The sequence below is a fragment of the Chlorocebus sabaeus genome, chromosome 17 (assembly GCF_047675955.1).
Source record: "Chlorocebus sabaeus isolate Y175 chromosome 17, mChlSab1.0.hap1, whole genome shotgun sequence".
NCBI classification, from domain to species: Eukaryota; Metazoa; Chordata; class Mammalia; order Primates; family Cercopithecidae; genus Chlorocebus; species Chlorocebus sabaeus.
In genome coordinates this window covers 43,410,240-43,429,651 of record NC_132920.1, presented here as the reverse complement: position 1 = coordinate 43,429,651, position 19,412 = coordinate 43,410,240, and the positions used below count along the sequence as shown (strand labels likewise).

The 19,412-nt window shown below is 49.4% G+C and overlaps 1 protein-coding gene across 4 annotated transcripts in view; it reads right to left on the bottom strand.

The window, feature by feature from the left end:
• Positions 1 to 19,412, bottom strand: part of CUL9 (cullin 9) — a 44,546-nt gene that overhangs the window by 21,372 nt on the left and 3,762 nt on the right. For 2 of the 4 annotated variants that reach the window (XM_007972498.3, XM_073006000.1), the window contains 17 exons: positions 18,901 to 19,401; positions 18,254 to 18,389; positions 17,910 to 18,103; positions 17,232 to 17,637; positions 16,639 to 16,831; positions 11,555 to 11,762; positions 8,323 to 8,519; positions 7,741 to 7,958; positions 5,501 to 5,747; positions 4,990 to 5,095; positions 4,205 to 4,432; positions 3,835 to 3,925; positions 3,525 to 3,696; positions 1,544 to 1,649; positions 1,156 to 1,251; positions 715 to 890; positions 323 to 456 (listed from right to left, as the gene is read on the bottom strand). In XM_007972498.3, the coding sequence (XP_007970689.2) occupies positions 323 to 456; positions 715 to 890; positions 1,156 to 1,251; positions 1,544 to 1,649; positions 3,525 to 3,696; positions 3,835 to 3,925; positions 4,205 to 4,432; positions 4,990 to 5,095; positions 5,501 to 5,747; positions 7,741 to 7,958; positions 8,323 to 8,519; positions 11,555 to 11,762; positions 16,639 to 16,831; positions 17,232 to 17,637; positions 17,910 to 18,103; positions 18,254 to 18,389; positions 18,901 to 19,401 (3,409 nt within the window). Of the gene's footprint in view, positions 1 to 322; positions 457 to 714; positions 891 to 1,155; positions 1,252 to 1,543; positions 1,650 to 3,524; positions 3,697 to 3,834; positions 3,926 to 4,204; positions 4,433 to 4,989; positions 5,096 to 5,500; positions 5,748 to 7,740; positions 7,959 to 8,322; positions 8,520 to 11,554; positions 11,763 to 16,638; positions 16,832 to 17,231; positions 17,638 to 17,909; positions 18,104 to 18,253; positions 18,390 to 18,900; positions 19,402 to 19,412 lie in introns of those variants that run through there. The other 2 variants (XM_073005999.1, XM_073006001.1) reach the window with 2 other exon arrangements.

The window sequence follows — 19,412 nt, the reverse complement described above, 5'->3', positions numbered from 1 at the left end:
ACAGCCCAGGGCAGAGGAGGGAGAAAGATCAATTGTACAAAAAGGCTTGAGGGGTAGTGGGGCCCGAGTCCTCCCCTCACCAAGGTTTGCTTCAGCTGGAGTCATGGGAGATGGTAACAGGGCGGGGATGGGGTAGTGGGGAAGATTCAAATACCAGAGTCTCAGGGAGCAGTGCCTGGGGCAGGAAGGAGAGAGGAACATTGAGGTGACAGGCCTTCAGGGACAAAGACAGGAACCAAAAGAACCAAGAGCATTAACTCAGGTGATCCCTGGGAATAAGGACAAGGAACTGGTTAGTGGGGCCAGGTGTCAGCATGGTTACCGGGAGAGGTGATGTTCTGCACCAGGGGGCTGACCAGGGCCTCCCAGCAGGTCTTGCCCAGTGCTTGGGCGGCCTCATCATCAGGGAGGAAGCGGTCGGCAAAATTCTGCTCGTGGCGCAAAACCCTGTTCAGTCTGGGAACAAACAGTTCACGGTGGAGGATTAAAGGCACTGATTTCCCAGAGGCCTCCATTCAAGTGCAGATCAGCTCCCAATCACCCCGTTTGGTCCCTGACCTGACTTGTCCCAATCAACACAAACTTCTCACCTATGTTCAACTTCCCCCTCATGTTCTGGCTGCAGCTTTCCCTTCCAGACTCCCACAGAGGCATCCCTCCTACTTCTTAGTGCCCTGTTCCCTTACCCATCTTCCCTCCTCAGGCCCCACCCACCTGGGACAGAGCTGGAGGAGGCGCCGGCGGTCCTCTGCTATGTCCCGGCTCCAGGCTTGTGCCCGAATTGTGTAGAAGAGACATGTTCGGCGACACAGCTGCTCCCGGAACAGTGGCCAGAATGTGGGCTTAGGGCCCAGGACCTCCACACCCCGAACCCGGGTGTCAATGCCGCCCTGGAACATGCACAGACTTATCTGTCACCTAAGCCTCTTGAGCCACTAAGTACTACCAAAGCCAAGCCTCCTGCCCTGAGCTCCCTAGAACTGCTCAGGACATCCCCACATCTCTGGGACTCAACAGGTCCCTGGGCCATCTCCCAAGCAGATCAAAGAGAAACCTTGGCTAAAGCCCTGGCCTCTAGATGTTAGAGAAAGCAGCCACTCTGGACACCCTGTGCCACCTCCTCCTCCTCAGCCCCGGCTGATGCCCTGGCACCACCTGCTGGCAGCGCTTTATTCGGATCTGGATGATAGGCCAGAAGCGGTTCAGATTCTCCAGGAGGATCACCCGGCTGGCAGAGGGCATCACATTCACCTGGCAGGGCAAGGGAGAAGAGAGAAAGGAGAGAGCTGTCACCTGCAGAAACAGGGTTGGAAAAACTGTTGACAGTAACCAAGTTGGTCATGGTGTGTGCCCTTCACTTCTCCTGCAGAGCCCAGGGATGGACGTGGCTCTGCATCCCTAATCCCACTCTCACTGCTTACAAGGCAATGCCTTCCCAGGAGGAAGGGATGTCACCATTCCCCAGGGACTAGGTCCTTCCCACAGGCACTGGGACAAAAAGAAAGACGTGGAGCAAGGTGAAGGGGGGCACAAGGGTTCCCACCGTGTTGAGCTCAGTGCTGATGCAGCTGGTGCTGTCACCCCCAAACACCACCACCCTGGCTGGCATGTAGCTTGAGTCCTCACTGGCCACCAACAAAGTGAGCTGCCTGGGAGAGAAGAAAGGAAACAGTCAAAGCTTGGCCTCTGGACATGGTGGCTCACACCTGTAATCCCAACATTTTGGAAGGCTGAGGTGGGAGGACTGCTTGAGGCTAGGAGTTTAAGATCAATCTGGGCCATACTGCAAGACCCCACCTCTACAAAATAAAAATCAAAAGAAAGAAATAAAAAGGCCAGAGCCCTGGTTTTAGTTCAAAACTATTTCAAGCCACCACTTCTTTCTCGGGCACCTGTTTCTCTGCTGGCTCCTGACGCAGCTGTCCCCACAGGACCCTCTGCTCTTCCCTTTATATTCCGCCAAAGTGACTTAATTTAAACCCATGGTTTCAACTGAAAATTAATACAGAGGACTCCAAATCCACATCTCTATCCCAGACCACTCTCCTGAGCTTTCATGCTGTGTCCCCAACAGGTCATGTCATGTCCCATAGGTGCCTCAAAGTCAACATGCCCAAATGAAATGATCATCTGTCCACATAAACTTGTCCCGATTCCTATTTCTCCCCTGGGAAATAAAACTTCTGTGCACCCAGTACTCAACTAGAATACTGTCACTGTGGCCTTCACCTTCTCATGGCTTCCCTCACCCAAAGGCAAGCCTTGTGGACTCCACCTCTGAGGATTTCCCAGTCCATTCCCACTCCTGCTGTCTAACTGAACACATGGATCCTTTCTCTACTAGACCACTGCATAAACCTTCCATCTCTTTCTTCTGATCTCCAACCGTAATTCCCATAATTGCCAGAGTGAGCTTTCTCAATAAAAAAAATCTAGTTTTTGGCTGGGCGCGATGGCTCACGCCTGTCATCTCAGCACTTTGGGAGGCCGAGACGGGTGAATCATGAGGTCGGGAGACAGACCATCCCGGCTAACACGGTGAAACCCTGCCTCTATTAAAAATACAAAAAATTAGCCGGGCGTGGCAGCGGGCGCCTGTAGTTCCAGCTACTCGGGAGGTTGAGGCAGGAGAATGGCGTGAACCCAGGAGGCAGAGCTTGCAGTGAGTCGAGATCGTGCCACTGCACTGCAGCCTGGGCCACAGAGCAAGACCCTGTCTCGAAAAAAGAAAAAGAAAAAGAAAAAAAAATCTAGTTTTCTCTCTTCCCTTCTTAAAATCTTCTAATGGCTCTCCAAGTTTTGGAATAAAGTTCAAACTGCTTAGCTCACAAAACACTTTGTGATCTGCCTTTGCCTACTTTTCTGGCCTGTATCTTCTGCCACTTAGATATACAGTTTTCATTGCAGCCAAACATGACTACTAAAGTCCTTCCAAATACAGTTTCTTACTTCCATTTCACACATATGCTGTCCTTGTGCCTAGAATATTGCCCCCTCTTTATCTACCTAATTTCAATGTCAAAACCCAGCTCAGTCACCCCCTCCTTCCAGAAGGAAGTCTGCTCTGATGCCTGTCAGTCTCAGGTCCACATGTGGACAGCAATGCTTTTTCTTACTCTGTGCTCTTACTTGATTTTCTAGTGTAGCTCCCCAGCTGGAATGTAGGTACCATATCTTATTGCCCTTCTATTTCCAGTCCCTTGCACAGTGCCTGACACAAATGCCTGGCATTAAACAAATGCCCACAGGAGAAATGGATAAGTGAGCTGTTGATCTCCCTCAACACTAAGCACAGGGCAGTGCCATCTGTACCTGTTGGGGTACAGGTCACCAGATTCCAGGAGTGAGGAGAAGTCTATACTCAGCACAGCTAAGGCAGGTCAATGTGTCTATGTGTTCACTGCACAAAATAGGTTTGAGTGTGTCCCTCAGGCATGTGGGTTATAGCTGGGGTTGTGTGTATCTGGGTGCTTTGGCGAAATATCCTGGGGCACAGCAGAACATTCACGTATGTGTGTTCACACCTAACAAGAACACCACGGTGCATGTGCAGGGTGATGTAGTGGGAGCCGGTGCTGCCGTTGGACTCCCAGTAGGTCTTGGGGTTGTGGTCCGTCAGCTTGCTGGCCCGGTGTGGGTTGGAGGACACCTCCACCTTCTCCCAGCACTTGTCCTCCTTCACTTCCACACTGGAGCCTGGGGGCAAGTGGGAAGGGGTGGCAGTCACAGCCAGGTTAGTTGAGAGAGGGAAAAGGAAAAGGTCTAGGGAGCAGGAAGGGAAGGGGAGAACAGACACTGGATGGGAGCCAGGAGAAAGCAGATGAGGGCACTAACCCTGGCAGAGATGCCTGAGGAACACATCAAAGAAGGGGATATTGATGGGTTGGTGGGTTCGTCTGTGGTCTTCGATCTGGCCCAGCACCATCTGCAGCCGGAACATCAGGGAGAATGAGGAAGGGGAGAGGGAGGAACACAGAGAAACACCCAGAAACAGGTCGACAGAAAAAGTAAAGGGTCAATGGTACACTCAACTCCTCTCTCCCCACATTTTGACAGAACCATGTAGAGTCAAGGTTAGGAAACAAGTGCCCCAGATTTGCTACAACCTGTGCCAAACAGGGATACCAAAGAGGAACACAGTGAATCCCCTTCCCCTGCTTCTGACTTGCATTCTCTCAGCTGCATACCCACAGCTGCTCCTCACCTGAATGCAGCCAGCCAGGATGCTAGAAGTGAGGTTGCTATAGAGCTGTGCGTACTTCTCACACTCTGTCACCAGGTCCCGAAGCTCACAGCCCAGCAGCAGCTGAGCTGAGTGCTTGTCCAGGACTTTGGAGAGGACCTCTTTTGCTCCCAGGCAGCAGAGCACCACAGCATAGTCCTTATGCATCAAGGCCAGGCGATGTAGGAAGCAGGTCAGCTCCTGAACAATCTGAGTCCAGAGCCACATAGATTCATTTACAGGAAACAAGAGGTAGGACATGTAAGGATTGAGGAGAGGGTTCAGTAGAGGAAGTGTTGTGGCTGAGATCGCGGAGACATGCCAATGCCCAGGGAAACAAGAGTGCCAAAGTCAGGGTGGAGTTAAATAGAGGAGTGCTGGGACTCCAGAGTGAGTTGGCAGAACAGAGCTTTGGCATAGCTTTCCAGGCTGCTTCCTGCCGGGCCAAGCTATGTTAACCCTGGTGACTGAGCCTTGCTCTCCAATGCACAAACCCTGAAGGGAGGAGAGCTGTTTGGATTGGTGAATGTGGGCTTCTCCTTAGTCCAGAATTTAAAATCCAAATCTAAAATCATCAAAATGGGTTATACTTCAAAGATCCCAGTTCTGGAGACTCTTAGATTACATTACCCTTCCTCTTCCTACACCCATCCCAGTGCCCCAAGATCCATTCAGAAAGGCTCTGCTGTGCCCTCCAGAGCCTCACAAGGAAGTTGGTGCCTCAGATGCTGCCCATCCCTCCCTTCCCCTTACCAGGGTTCTAGTACCTCAGAGTCACTGCTAGGGCCACTCAGGCAGTTGAGGCAGGGCTCCAAGACCTCATGCCAAGGGAGGACCATTGCCTCAGGGAAATCCAGCAGTCGGGTTATGACCCTGGTGAGGGGATAGAAACAAGTAAAGTCAGGCCAGGCGCAGTGGCTCATGCCTGTAATCCCAGCACTTTGGGAGGCTGAGGCGGGCAGATCACCTGAGGTCGGGAGTTTGAGACCAGCCTGACCAACATGGAGAAACCCAATCTCTACTAAAAATACAAAAGTAGCTGGGCATGGTGGCGCATGCCTGTAATCTCAGCTACTCGGGAGGCTGAGGCAGGAGAATCGCTTGAACCTGGGAGGCGGAGGTTGCAGTGTGCTGAGATCGCGCCATTGCACTCCAGCCTGGGAAACAAGAGTGAAACTCCGTCTCAAAAAAAAAAAGAAAAGAAAAGAAACAAGTCAAGTCCCTGAAGTCTGCCAGTTTCCCTCGTCCCAATGCATGGTGCCTCAACAGGCCTCTCACCTCAGCACAGACAGGAGCAGGGTCTTGTTGGGCCCCGGAGCATCCAGAGTCCGCAGCAACAGGAGGAAAGGCTGGGTCTCCTGCTGGAGGCGCTTGAGGAGGGGCCTCACGGCACCCCCGGGGCTGCCCTCACGGCACAGCACACGCTCCAAGTCCAGGAGTAGTTCTGCAGATGGGCCCCCAACCAGGGATCGAATCAGTAGCTCAGGGGACCCATCCTGACCCTGGATGATGGGGGTCTCTAGTGCTGCAGCCAGACACACCGGAGGGAAAAATGTGGATGAAGAGTCTTAACAGTTTGCCAAACTGAGAACTGGGGAGGTCCAGAAAATCACCCCAAAATTTTCTTTCTATATTGAGGATGTCTACAGTTTTTAACCAAACTATGGGGGACTTTCTTTCCTGATCCCAAATACAAACCTAATCACATTTGAAAAAAAAACCGCCGGGCGCGGTGGCTCAAGCCTGTAATCCCAACACTTTGGGAGGCCGAGACGGGCGGATCACGAGGTCAGGAGATCGAGACCATCCTGGCTAACATGGTGAAACGCCGTCTCTACTAAAAATACAAAAAACTAGCCGGGCGAGGTGGCGGGCGCCTGTAGTCCCAGCTACTCGGGAGGCTGAGGCAGGAGAATGGCATGAACCTGGGAGGCGGAGCTTGCAGTGAGCTGAAATCCGGCCACCGCACTCCAGCCTGGGCGACAGAGCGAGACTCCGTCTCAAAAAAAAAAAAAAAAAAAAAAAAAAGAAAAAAAAACCTAGTATAGCAAGCATTGTCAGGTTAAACACAAGACATTTTAAATCTCTTATAGTCGTATTATTAAATGTTAGCTATAGTAAGGCCAGGAGCGGTGGCTCAAGCCTGTAATCCCAGCACTTTGGGAGGCCGAGACGGGCGGATCACAAGGTCAGGAGATCGAGACCATCCTGGCTAACACGGTGAAACCCCGTCTCTACTAAAAAATACAAAAAAAACTAGCCGGGAGTGGTGGCGGGCACCTGTAGTCCCAGCTACTCGGGAGGCTGAGGCAGGAGAATGGCGTAAACCTGGGAGGCAGAGCTTGCAGTGAGCCAAGATCCGACCACTGCACTCCAGCCTGGGTGACAGCACAAAACTCTGTCTCGAGAGGAAAAAAAAAAAAAATGAAAAATGTTAGCTATAGTAAATATTAACTATGATGATTACATTCCTGTACTACCTGCATGGTGGCTTTAGGTACACAGACTAAAAGATACATACATATTTCCTATTTTTCTTTTTTATTTTTTTGGAAATGGAGTCTCGCTCCATCACCCAGGCTGGAATGCAGTGGCGTGATCTCAGCTCACTGTGACCTCCACCTCCTGCACTTAAGCGATTCTCCTGCCTCAGCCTCCCAAGTAGCTGGGATTACAGGCACCCACCACCATGCCTGGGTAATTTTTGTATTTTTAGTAGGGATGGGGTTTCACCATATTGGTCAGGCTGGTCTCAAACTTCTGACCTCAAGTGATCTGCCTGCCTCAGCCTCCCAAAGTGCTGGGATTAAAGGCGTGAGCTATTGCACCCGGCCACATATTTCCTATTTCAATATCCCTCCATACTTCTAGGTTTTCACTTGTTTTTCAATCACAAAGGGTTTCTTCCCCAGTATTAATATTTAATGTTTCCAGGCACAAGCATTCTGTACCATAAATTATAATTCCTCTTAAGAAGGCCTCCCTATTCTGTGAAGAGAAAGTCAAACTTAGGCCAGGCACAGTGGCTCACGCCTGTAATCCCAGCACTTTGGGAGGCCAAGGCGGGCAGATCATGAGGTCAGGAGTTCGAGACCAGCCTGACGCAGATCATGAGGTCAGGAGTTCAAGACCAGCCTGACCAACACGGTGAAACCCTGTCTTTACTAAATACACAAAAATTAGCCAGGCGTGGTGGCATGCGCCTGTAATGCCAGCTACTCAGGAGGCTGAGGCAGGATAATTCCTTGAACCCGGGAGGCGGAGGTTGCAGTGAGCTGAGATTGTGCCACTGTACTTCAGCCTGGGCAACAGCAATTTCCTTGCACATATTCCACAGTCTCCCTCTTCTTGGTCGGGAAATTCTACTTAAGACCTAACTTGAGCACCACAATGCTCACTCATTTCCTGAAGTCTCCTTGTATCTTTCCAGTAAGGAGCTGATATGTAAACCTTAGCCTTCATGGTCACTGGCTGGCACTGTGTGATTCCTCTGCAAAACCACCCCTCCACAATGATACCTGCATGCTCAGGGCTGCCCGGCGGCTCTGAGTAGCGATTGAGAAGCATCATGAGGATGGTGCGTGTGGTAGGCATAGGTTCTGTCCCTGGTGCTATCCCTGAGTGCCTAAACAACGTGTCTCTCAGCTCTCTGGTTATAATCTGGTCTCCCAGAGTGTGGTGGTTGCACAAAAGCAGGTTGAGCAGGAGCAAGCCATTTCTCGCTGCAGAAGAGCACCTGGGAGGAGGGAGGTGACCAGGAAGAACCTTAGAGACCATGAATGCAATGGAAGCAGCAAAGCAAGCACAGAGGGCTGGGCAGCTAGGGAGCAAAGGGCTCCAGTGGGCCCTCTGAGCCAGGACATCTGATCCCCTGACCTCAGGCCACTCCTCCCAAACCCATAAAGGGAGGTCAGTGTGTCTCTGCCCTCTCTGGGAATCTCCCTATCCCCAATCCACTTGCATTCTCTTCCAACAACAATTGCTTAATCCAGAGGTGACAACATGAGGGGAATTTCTGTGGAGAACATGAGCCTGGAGCACAGGAGTAGCAGGGTTTGGGACTAAGCAGGAGCCTGGAGTTGGGAGGGTAACGCCCTGACCCCTCAGTGTTCAGCATGAGGATCACGGCTGCAGGGACAGCAAGGAGCAGGCTCTCAGAGCCCGGGCGTGTAGCTGAGTCGATGCTGGCGAAGATCTCTCTGGTCATCTGAGCATCAAACAAAGAGTGGATAGAATCTCGGCCAGTAACAAAAGTGGGGATCTCCGAGGAGCTGGCGATGGCCAGCATCTTCAGTGCCTGTGAAGGGGATATGAGAGCAGAGTGAGGAGGGGGCAAAGCCACCAGGAAGAAAGGGAAGCCTCATTCTAGACCTCAAACTTTGGGGCACCTGAGCTGTTTGCAAATAGGTAGAATAGGAGACAGAAATGGAAGAGGTAGTGATGGGATATCAAACACTACAAAGAGAGGGAAGGAGGCAGGGAGGAAGGAAAAGAAAAAAGAAACTAAACAACAAAAAACCCTGAGACTGGATGGTAAAATCAGCCTTCCACTCCTCTTGGCCCCCAGGCTCGCAGCACCAAGGCTACGGAGTGGGACAGCCACCCCTCCTGTATCTTCCCCTCAGGATGGTGCCCCTCCCAGCATCTAGTTGTCTTCAGGGGCTTCTCACAGTTGTCTCCCATCTCACTTGCACTCCTTCCTTTGCAAAATCTCTCTTCCCTTGAGCTCCATGACTTCACATCCTCCTGGCATTTCTCCTACCTCTCTGGTGTTCCTTTGCCCCAAGGAACTGAGGTTCCTTGTCCCCTTTCTCTGGACTCTGCACTCACCCACACTGAGGCAACCAGGTTCATTCCCATTGCTTCAATTACCACCTATACGCCAAGTCTCCAAAACCTGTGTCTCCTGGCCTTAGCCAGTATCCAGCCCTTCTAGACAAGACTTCCTGGTTGTCTCACAGGCAGTGGTTGGCATTATAGGAAAAATTATTGTAACGTGTAAACCTGTTTGCTGGGACTATAGAGAAAAATTAAATTAAAATAGATACTGCACAATCACAGCAGAAATTGTCTCTCCTGGTGAAAGGGTTGATTTTCTACAAGAAACCCACGAGAGATGGACTGGGCTAGAAATAATTCTCAGGACAATCCCTCTTGTAAGGCCTGGACCCTCCAAGACTTCTACTTCTCAATGAAGCTTTCTCCCTGTAGTTACACCACCCTGCCCCAGTTAGCTGAGTTCTGTAGACTTTAAGTTATTAACAAGATGACATAATTTTATTTCAGGGCAAGATTTTTTTGAGATGAAGTCTCACTCTGTCACCCAGGCTGGAGTGCAATGGCGCGATCTCAGCTCACAGCAACCTCCCTGTCCTGGGTTCAAGCAATTCTCTCGCCTCAGCCTCCCAAGTAGCTGGAATTACAGGCATGCACCATCATGCCCGGCTAATTTTGTGTTTTTAGTAGAGACAGGGTTTCACCATGTTGGCCAGGCTGGTCTTGAACTCCAGACCTCAGGTGTTCCACCCACCTTGGTCTCCCAAAGCGCTGGAATTACAGGCGTGAGCCACTACACCCAGCCATTTTTATTTATTTATTTTTTTTGCCATGATCTATAGTGGATGGCAATTGCTATGTTTTGGTCATGTAATTTCAGAGGATCAGGGAATTCTTTGAGCATGATGGTCTAGACTATGAATGACTGGCTGCTCTTGGTCCCATAAAGAAAAGTACCCCCAGGCTGGATGTGGTGGCTCACACCTGTAATCCCAGCACTTTGGGAGACCGAGGCGGGAGGATCATGAGCTCAGGAGAGCAAGACATCCTGGCCAACATGGTGAAACCCCGTCTCTACTAAAAATACAAAAAATTAAGCTGGGCATGGTGGCACGCACCTGTAATCCCTGCTACTCAGGAGGCTGAGATGGGAGAATCGCTTGAACCTGGGAGGCAGAGGTTGCAGTGAGCTGAGATCGCGCCACTGCACTCTAGCCTGGGCGACAGCGCAAGACTCCGTTAAAAAAAAAAAGAAGGAAAGGAAGGAAAGGAAGGAAAGGAAGGAAGGAAGGAAAGAAGGAAGGAAGGAAGGAAGGAAGGAAGGAAGGAAGGAAGGAAGGAAGGAAGGAAGGAAGGAAGGAAGGAAGGAAGGGAGGGAGGGAGGGAGGGGGGGGGAGGAGGGAGGGAGGGAGGGGAGGAGGGGAGGGGAGGGGAGGAGACAGGAGGAGAGAGGACGGGAGGGGAGGGGACAGGAGGAGAGGGAACAGGAGGGAAGGTAATGGAAGGGAGCCTCCTGGCCTCTCCCAGGACAGCCCGCTCTAAGAGGACATGTGCTCCCGTTCATGCTGCTGCCATTATACTACTGGAATACATTCTCAGAACTGCTCTGGCCAAAGCCTGCCTGTCTCCCTCAGGAACCCTCAGGCTATACAGAGCTCTTCTGCCTGCACCACCCTACCGGCCAGCACTTCTGTCTGGAGTAACCAGTAAGCCAATTCTTCTGTAAGCTACTCTGGATAAGGGCCTTCCTTCCCGATTCTCTGGGCAATGGCAATGCTGGCTTTGTTTTACCCAAATCTAGTAACAGAGTATTTTCTACATAAGGGCGCCACTTGGATAAAAGAGGAGAAAAAAAAACTTTTTGGTCACATCTAGAAAATTAGTTTTTAACCAGACACCTAATCATAACTAAAAAGGCAGGAACACTCAACATACCTGAAAACTCAACTCCTGACCTTCTCCCCATATCTCCTCCTCCTGCCACATTCTCTTTCAGTAAACGGCCACTTCATGCAACCCTGCTGCTTAATTTTACACCTGGGAGTCATTCTTAACCCTGGCCTGGGCCGGGCATGGTGGCTCATGCCTGTAATCCCAGGAGGCTGAGGCAAGAGAATCACTTGAACCCAGGAGGTGGAGGTTGTAGTGAACTGAGACAGCGCCACTGCACTCCAGCCTAGGCAACAGAGAGAGACTCTGTCACAAACAAACAAACAAACAAAAAGCCTCCTGGCCTGGCACAGTGGCTCATGCCTATAATCTCAGCACTTTGGGAGGCTGAGGTGGGAGGATCACTTGAGCCCAGGAGTTCAAGATCAGTCTGGGCGACATAGCAAGATCCTGTCTCCACCAAAAATAACTCCAAAACTCCCTTTTTCCTTTTTCCAAACACTCAATCCCCAAGAATGTCCGGATCAAACTCTTAAATCCATCTCCATCTTTCCATTCCAAAATCTACTCACTGGTCTGAAGCACCAAAGTATTTCCTCAAGATCAGTAGTCCCCAATCTGCCTGTCTTGCCCACTGTTCTCTCCCACCAGGCCCAATGTACTCACCGCCAGCCCAGCCTGCTGCACCAAGACAGAAGTCTTATATTCTTGCATGCAGACCAGTACAGCATAGACGCCACCCTCCCTGGCAAAGAGCGGTCGCCACTCGTGCTTGGTCATGAGCAGGTAAAGGAGGCGCAGGGCCTGCACCACCACCATCTTCTCTCCCACCTGGTTGGTCAGCAGCTCCACCAGCATCTTCACTAGCTTCTCTCTGACAAGAGAAGAGACACTGGGGCTCCCCATCCCAAGGAGTCTTGCCTGACCTCCCAGCCATGGCATCATCGGATTCCCTAACCAATCCCATCCACCGAGAGCTAGTCCATCCTCTCTGCCCCACCCAAACCTGCTCTCCTTGCTCCAGTCTCACCCCAATCCCCTCCCCTCTGCAGCCAAACTGCCTGTGGCTCCTCAACTAATGAAGGAGGCAGTAGAAAAAATGTTTACAAACTCTGGCTCATCTTTTCAAATAAATCTATAAATTCAAAGTGATGCTAATCAAAATGCCTAAAAGGTGGTTTTGTTTGTCTGTTTTTGAGATGGAGTCTTGCTCTGTTGCCAGGCTGGAGTGCAGTGGCACAATCTCAGCTCACTGCAACCTCCACCTCCCAGGTTCAAGTGATTCTCAAGCCTCAGCCTCTCGAGTAGCTGGGACTACAGGTGCGTGTTACCACATCCTGCTAATTTTTTGTATTGTTTTTCAGTAGAGATGGGGTTTCGCTATGTTGGCCAGATTGGTCTCGAACTCCTGGCCTCAAGCAGTCTACTTGCCTTGGCCTCCCAAAGTGCTGGCCTAAAATGTTTTTAAAAACACTGTGACAGGCAGATCCAGGCCTTGGAAATGTTCAGAAAAAAATAGTGGTAGCCAGGCGCAGGAGCTCATGACTGTACTCCCAGCACTTTGGGAGGCTGAGGTGGGCGAATCGCTTGAGCCCATGGCTTTTGCCATGGGCAACATGGCAAAACTCCATCTCTACAAAAAATTATCTGGCATAGTGGCCTGTACCTGTAGTCTCAGCTACTTGCGAGGCTGAGGTGGGAGGATCACCTGAGCCTAGGAGGTCGAGGCAGCAGCAAGCTGTGATCATGTCACTGTACTCCAGCCTGGTTGACAGAGTGAGACCTTGTCTCAAAAAAAAAAAAAAAAAAGTGGTAGACTTGCCTATTATTATCAAAATATAAATATAAACTTGTAATAACTGCAACCCTGGAACTGATATAGGGTAGCTAAATAGATCAATAGATGAGAGATAAGGGTGGTATACAAGCCAGTAAAAAAAAAAGGAAAAACCATTTAAAATATAATGTTGTGTGGGCACAGTGACACACACCTGTAATCCCAGCACTTTGGGAAGCTGAGGTAGTTGGATCATTTGAGGCCAGGAGTTCGAGACCAACCTGGCCAACATGGTGAAACCCCATCTCTACTAAAAATACAAAATTTAGCCAGGCATGGTGGCGTGGGCCTGAAATCCCAGCTATTCTGGAGGCTGAGGCAGGAGAATCGCTCGAACCCAGGAGGCGGAGGTTGCAGTGAGCCAAGAATTGCACCGCTGCACTCCAGTCTGGGCGACAAAGCAAGACTCTGTCTCAAAATAACTAATTAAACAAAAGGTAATGTTGACTGAGGTGGGAGGATTGCTTGAGGCCAAGAGTTTGAAACCAGCCTGGGCAACATAGTGAGACTCCATCTCTACAAAAAAAAAAAAAATTAGCTGGGTGTGGTGGCTCATTCCTGTAGTCCCAGCTACTTGAGAGGATAAGGAAGGAGGTTTGCTAGAGGCTAAGAGTTTGAGGCTGTGTGAGCTATGTGATCTTGCTACTGCACTCCAGCCTGGTCAACAGACTGAGACCCTGTCTCTAAAAAAAAAACAAAACAAAACACACATATACACACACACACACACAATGCAATTTAGAGATACCTGGCTATCCATATGAAAACACTGAAGCTGGAGCTCTACTTCACAACATTTGCAAAAATAAACTGCAAATTAATTTTTAAATGAATTTTAAAAATACAAAATCATGGGTATTTTTGGAAAATATAGGGAAATATTTTTATAATCCCGGAACAGAATAGATCTTTTTAAGTAGGACACAAAGTCTAGAAGCCATAAAAAAGCTGAAAAATGTAGCAACAAACAGTCTGAAACTCTAGCATGATGAAAAAAACACTATACACAAAATTACGAGACAAGCGCAGGAGCTAGACAAAGGTGCCAGTGGAAATGCTGATCTAAGAGACGAGGAAGAAGTGCCTCTAGAGTCCCTAGATCAGGGTGAGGGTCAGGAGAGAAAATAGCAGGTATTGACTGTTGCTTAACAGTGACAGCGACGCCAACTGAGGAGGTGGCTTGGGAACTATGAGGGGAAAAAACACAGAAGGAGAACTTCTGGGAAAGAAGGCAAATAAAGGTACTGAGAAAGTTCTGCTTTTAATCTATCTTTTCTAAGAAGTTTTATAATGACAACAGTGTGAAATAGGCTTTAAATACATATCCCCTTCCATGGCCATGATTTCTTATATACTAGACAATATACATGGGTAATACATATGAATAGATACAGAAATATATAAGGATGTTTACCCACATGTTAACAGTGATTGTCTCTGCCTTAATGGCTTTCAGATTTTTTTCTGTCAATCTCACTTGAATATGATCAGATAATTTTTATTTTAATAATTTTCTAACTTTTTTACTCTGAGTATGTATTATTCTATAACCACAAAATAAAGCTAATATGATTTTTTAAAAGACAAGCAAGCGCGGTGGCTCACGCCTGTAATCCCAGCACTTTGGGAGGCTGAGGCGGGTGGATCACGAGGTCAGGAGATCGAGATCACAGTGAAACCCCGTCTCTACTAAAAATACAAAAAATTAGCCGGGCGCGGTGGTGGGCGCCTGTAGTCCCAGCTACTCGGGAGGCTGAGCCAGGAGAATGGCGTGAACCCAGGAGGTAGAGCTTGCAGTGAGCCGAGATCGCGCCACTGCACTCCAGCCTGGGCGACAGAACTAGACTCCGTCTCAAAAAAAAAAAAAAGACAAGCAAAATATTTGGAACATAAATAACAAAGGAATAACCAAAATTCCTATAAATACATTAAAAAAGGCAAAGATCCAATTAAAAAGTGGGCAAAGGATAAGAACAGAATATTTACAGGAAAAAAAAAAAAAAAACAGAACAAATGTATGCAAATATGCCTAACTTTACCAGAACTAGGTAACTAAAACAAAGAGATACCAATCATTTAAAATGCTGCCAATTAGACAGATTTAAAAACAAGACAATATTCAGTGTTGGCAGATGTTAAGGAAAAACAGACCCATTAGAACACTGCACTTGAAATTGGAGATAACCACACTGCAGGGTCCTATGCAGCAATAAACATAATGAGGCAGCTCCACGCAGACTGATATGGAAAGCCCTCTAAGGCACTGAGTGAGGGCAAAAAAAAAAAAGTTGTAGAACCATGTAGAATGTGATTACACAGACTAAAGCACAGACTCAGAAAATGCTCTATTTCGAAACACACAATTACAAATGCAAATCTATAGGATATAGTAGACTGATTAACAGTGGTGAGAAAGGACTTCGGCCTTCCTATGTTTTTACATTCTTCAGATCTTTTAAAACGAGAATCCAGCTGGGCATGGTGGCTCACACCTGTAATCCCAGCACTTTGGGAGGCTGGATCATCTGAGGTCAGGAGTTCGAGACCAGCCTGGCCAACATGGTGAAACCTCGTCTCTACTAAAATACAAAAATTAGCTAGGCATGGTGGTGGGCACCTGTAATCCCAGCTACTTGGGAGGCTGAGACATAAGAACTGCTTGAACCTAGGAGGCAAAGGTTGCAGTGAGCCAAGATCACACTATTGCACTCTAGCCTGGGTGACAGAGTGAGACTGTGTCTCAAAAACAAGGAAATAAATAAAAATAAATAAATAAATAAAATGAGAATACGTTGCGTGTTATTTGTATAATTTAAAAGTAGAGGGCTGGACGTGGTGGCTCACGCTTGTAATCCCAACACTTTGGGAGGCCGAGGCGGGCAGATGATGAGGTCAGGAGATTGAGACCATCCTGGCCAACATGGTGAAACCCCGTCTCTACTAAAAGTACAAAAATTAGCTGGGCATGGTGGCACGTGCCTGTAATCCCAGCTACTCAGGAGGTTGAGGCAGGAGAATCCCTCAAACCCGGGAGGCAGAGGTTGCAGTGAGCCAAGATCGCACCACTGCACTCCAGCATGACGACATAGCAAGACTCCGTCTCAAAAATAAATTAATAAATTAATTAAATAAATAAAAGTAGAAAAAACTTTTAAAATAAAGTAGGTTTTAAGGTTTAATGTGTTAAAAAAAAAAAAAAAGTAAGGGACGAAAAAAAAGAAAAAGAAAGAGAAAAAAACTCCAGTTCTAGAGCCAAAAAGACCTAGGTTTGAATCCTGGCTCTGCTATCTGTAAAACTCTAAGCAAGTTACTTACATTCTCTAAGCTTCAGTTTCCTCACCCATACAATAGGATAAATATTACCAACGTTTCCTCCGATGTTAGGTGGATTTAATGAGAGAATGCACGTAAAATACTAGCACTGGCCGGGCGTGGTGGCTCAAGCCTGTAATCCTAGCACTTTGGGGGCCGAGACGGGCGGATCACGAGGTCATGAGATCGAGACTATCCTGGCTAACACGGTGAAACTCCGTCTCTACTAAAAAATACAAAAAACTAGCCGGGCAAGGTGGTGGGCACCTGTAGTCCCAGCTAAGGCAGGAAAATGGCGTAAACCCGGGAGGCGGAGCTTGCAGTGAGCCGAGATCCGGCCACTGCATTCCAACCTGGGTGACAGAGCAAGACTACGTTTCAAAAAAAAAAAAATACTAGCATAGTGCCTGGCATAACAGAAGTGCTCCAAGAATACGAGCCATTAAAACATCCAACCTTCCTTCCTGCTCGGCTGCTCCTCAGGCTGAGCCTTCCCTCATCCCCAGCTTTTCTAATTCGTGATCTCAAAGCTCCTTCCCCTCTACCACCATCCTTTACCTACAGCTTCAACCAAAACCTCTTCCCTCCCCAATATGCTAACCTCAGTGATCTGTCAGGACGGACCAGAGGGTGATCCCGCTCAGTGACCTCCTCCACAGCCTGAGAGAGGGCACAGAGCCCTGAAAGCTGCAGGTTTGTGTCCAAGCTGGATATCTGCACAGTGGCCACGACCGCTGCCACATGTTGATCCAGGGAGCTGCGAGGACCGGGACCCCGCAAGGCTCTGGCCATTTCTGAAATTGGTGGGAAAAGGCAATGGCTAAAAGAACTGTGGCACCTTGAAGTTAGAAGTCTTTAAAGTCAAGCCCAGTTATCCTACCAATATTTAAATACATTATCGGCTACTGCAGCTTGCATGGTTTTCCAATTCTGTGTCAGGGATCTAATGATCAAACAAAGGAGATGAAGACACCACAGAAAAAGGACCCTCCTTTTCCAGAGATACTGAAGGGAGCGCTGGTTAATTAAATACAATCAAGGTCAAAAGGAAGAAGATGGACACATGGTTCCAAGGCATTTTCCCCTGCAAAAATGACCTCCTTCCATGGTTTTCCTTCGATCCTGACTATCCATTTCTTCTACTGAGACCACCCAGGACCTGTTCCAATTGCTTCCTCCCAGAACCTGACTCACCATTAGCTGACTCCTTCATCTCAGTGGGCAGGGTCATCCCCTCAGTCACCAGAAGCTGGTTAAACAACTGCGAATCACTCTGTGCCATGGGGGGCTCAGTCCTTGTCTTGGTGGGCTCAGCCTCTGTCTTAGGGGCCTCGGCCTTTGCTTTGGGGGACTCAGTCTCTTCCTCTGAGAAGTTGGCCTCTGACTTGGACTCCTCTTCTGGATCTGGGGTACAGGAGTGATTTCGTGAAGTAGACGAGCTGCTTCGTTCATCAGACAGCAGCCCATACTTGGTGTAGATCTGGGAGTTGAGCAGGTCATTGAGAGTGCTGCCCTCAAATCGACTACTGAGAACCTGCAGCAGACTCTCAGCCATCTCCACGGACACAGAGATCTCACCTAGGGCCTTTTCACCCAGGGTCTGTCAACAGAAGGGGTATACGTTTAAGAGATAAGCAGACACAAAGGTCTTGGGGTCAGTAACGGGAAGGGTGATCACTCCCCACCACGCCCCCACACCTTCTACATACTAAACCCTCACAGCACTTGCCTCCACCCCCCAGCAGGACTTCTCCTAACTCTAACCTCTAGCTCCAGCCTCCCCCTAGTGGTATCCCCTATCTGAAACTCCCTCTAGAGAATCCCACCTCTAACCCTACTAGAAAATCCCCAGGTATCTCAGGCCTATAATACCTCATCCACGTTCTTCCAAAGATTCTGGAAAATTGGCTGCTGCTCACACAAGTCCAACTTTTTGATAAAGAAAAGCAGCTCCCACCATTCAGCCTGGGTCAGATATCCCACTCTCTCATTCTTCTGAGGTTCGGGCTGGAGGTACGGCAAAGGGTAGAGCCCATCCATAGGATTCCAGTCCCAGGAGGGAAATGCTGAGGACACAGGCATGGTGGGGATCAGCACCCCTCAGGAATGGGGTCCGTTTCTGGACCCCTAGGACTGCTCCTGGTCAGAAGTGGCTTCATCCCAGTCACTACTCCTCTGTTCAGAGACATGCTATCCATGTCCCCTCTTAGGCTCACCTGTGCCCAACACAGTAGCCCCTGCCCCCTTCTCCACAGCTGCTGAAGCCTTATCCTCAGTGGCTTCCTCAGGGCCCAGGATCTCCAGCATGTGCCAGTGCACCCAGTAAGTGCGGCCTGTCGACTGCCAGAAAACCTGGTATGAGGGAGGAAGAAAGAGGGCAGAATAGAGAAGGCTCAACCATCTGAGCCTTGGCCTGTGAAGGCTTGAAAGGACATGCCCAAGCATAGATTTGGGGCGCACCCTCACATACACAGCTGGCTAAGCCTGGAAAAACTCCCATATGGCAAAAGGCTTCCTTCCTTTATCAGGAGTGGGCCCTGCCTCTTCTTAACCATGATGTTCTCTGCTTCCACACTCCTTCCTAGCCTCTTCCACTGGTGGTGGTGGGGAGGTATCTCCATTTATCAGTTCTGCTTCCTGGGTGAGTCTCCCATGAACTTACAGTCCACCCACACCCCACACCCTGCCAGATTTTCTCAGCCCTCCAAATGCACCCCCCGCAAATGCCAACCCCCTTGTATCATTCCAATTCCCCAAGGGGGTTTCTTCTTGGGTGGCCTGCAGGAGTCCGCTGTATGAAGTCCCAGCTATACTCCACCCCAAATAAACTCCCAACAGTGTCTCACCACCATGTGCTGCCCACCTGCACAGGGGGAATGCCGTTGTTGCTCTGCCGGAACTCGCCCTCATCCCCAGCACTGATCTCCTCATAATCATCCAGCATCCGCACTCGCATCCCCGGCTGCAGCGTCTGCTGCACATATTCTCCATAGCCACTACGGCTGGAGAATTCAGAGCGCTGGCGGAAGACCCACCCTTGTCTTCTGGGGGTGGTGACAATGGTGGGGAGTAAAAGGCTGGGGCCTGAAATGTAGGGCTGAAAGATGGACCGGGTTGCCCGGGGAGGTGACATGCCCTGTTCGCTGAGGTTCCGGGCCCAGCCCATGCTCCGCACAAGCTCAGAGATGAGATTGCCCACAGCCATGCTGAACTCCAGCTCCCGCTGTCCCCGGCTTTTCTCTCTTGTGGCACATGGGGAGCTTTGGTCTCCAGCTCCCAGCTCTGGACTGTTATTCAGCTGATCCAGGAGGGAGGTGACACAAAGGTAGCGCTTCACCAAGGAGAAGAGCAGCTTTCCTGGGATCTGTAAGACAC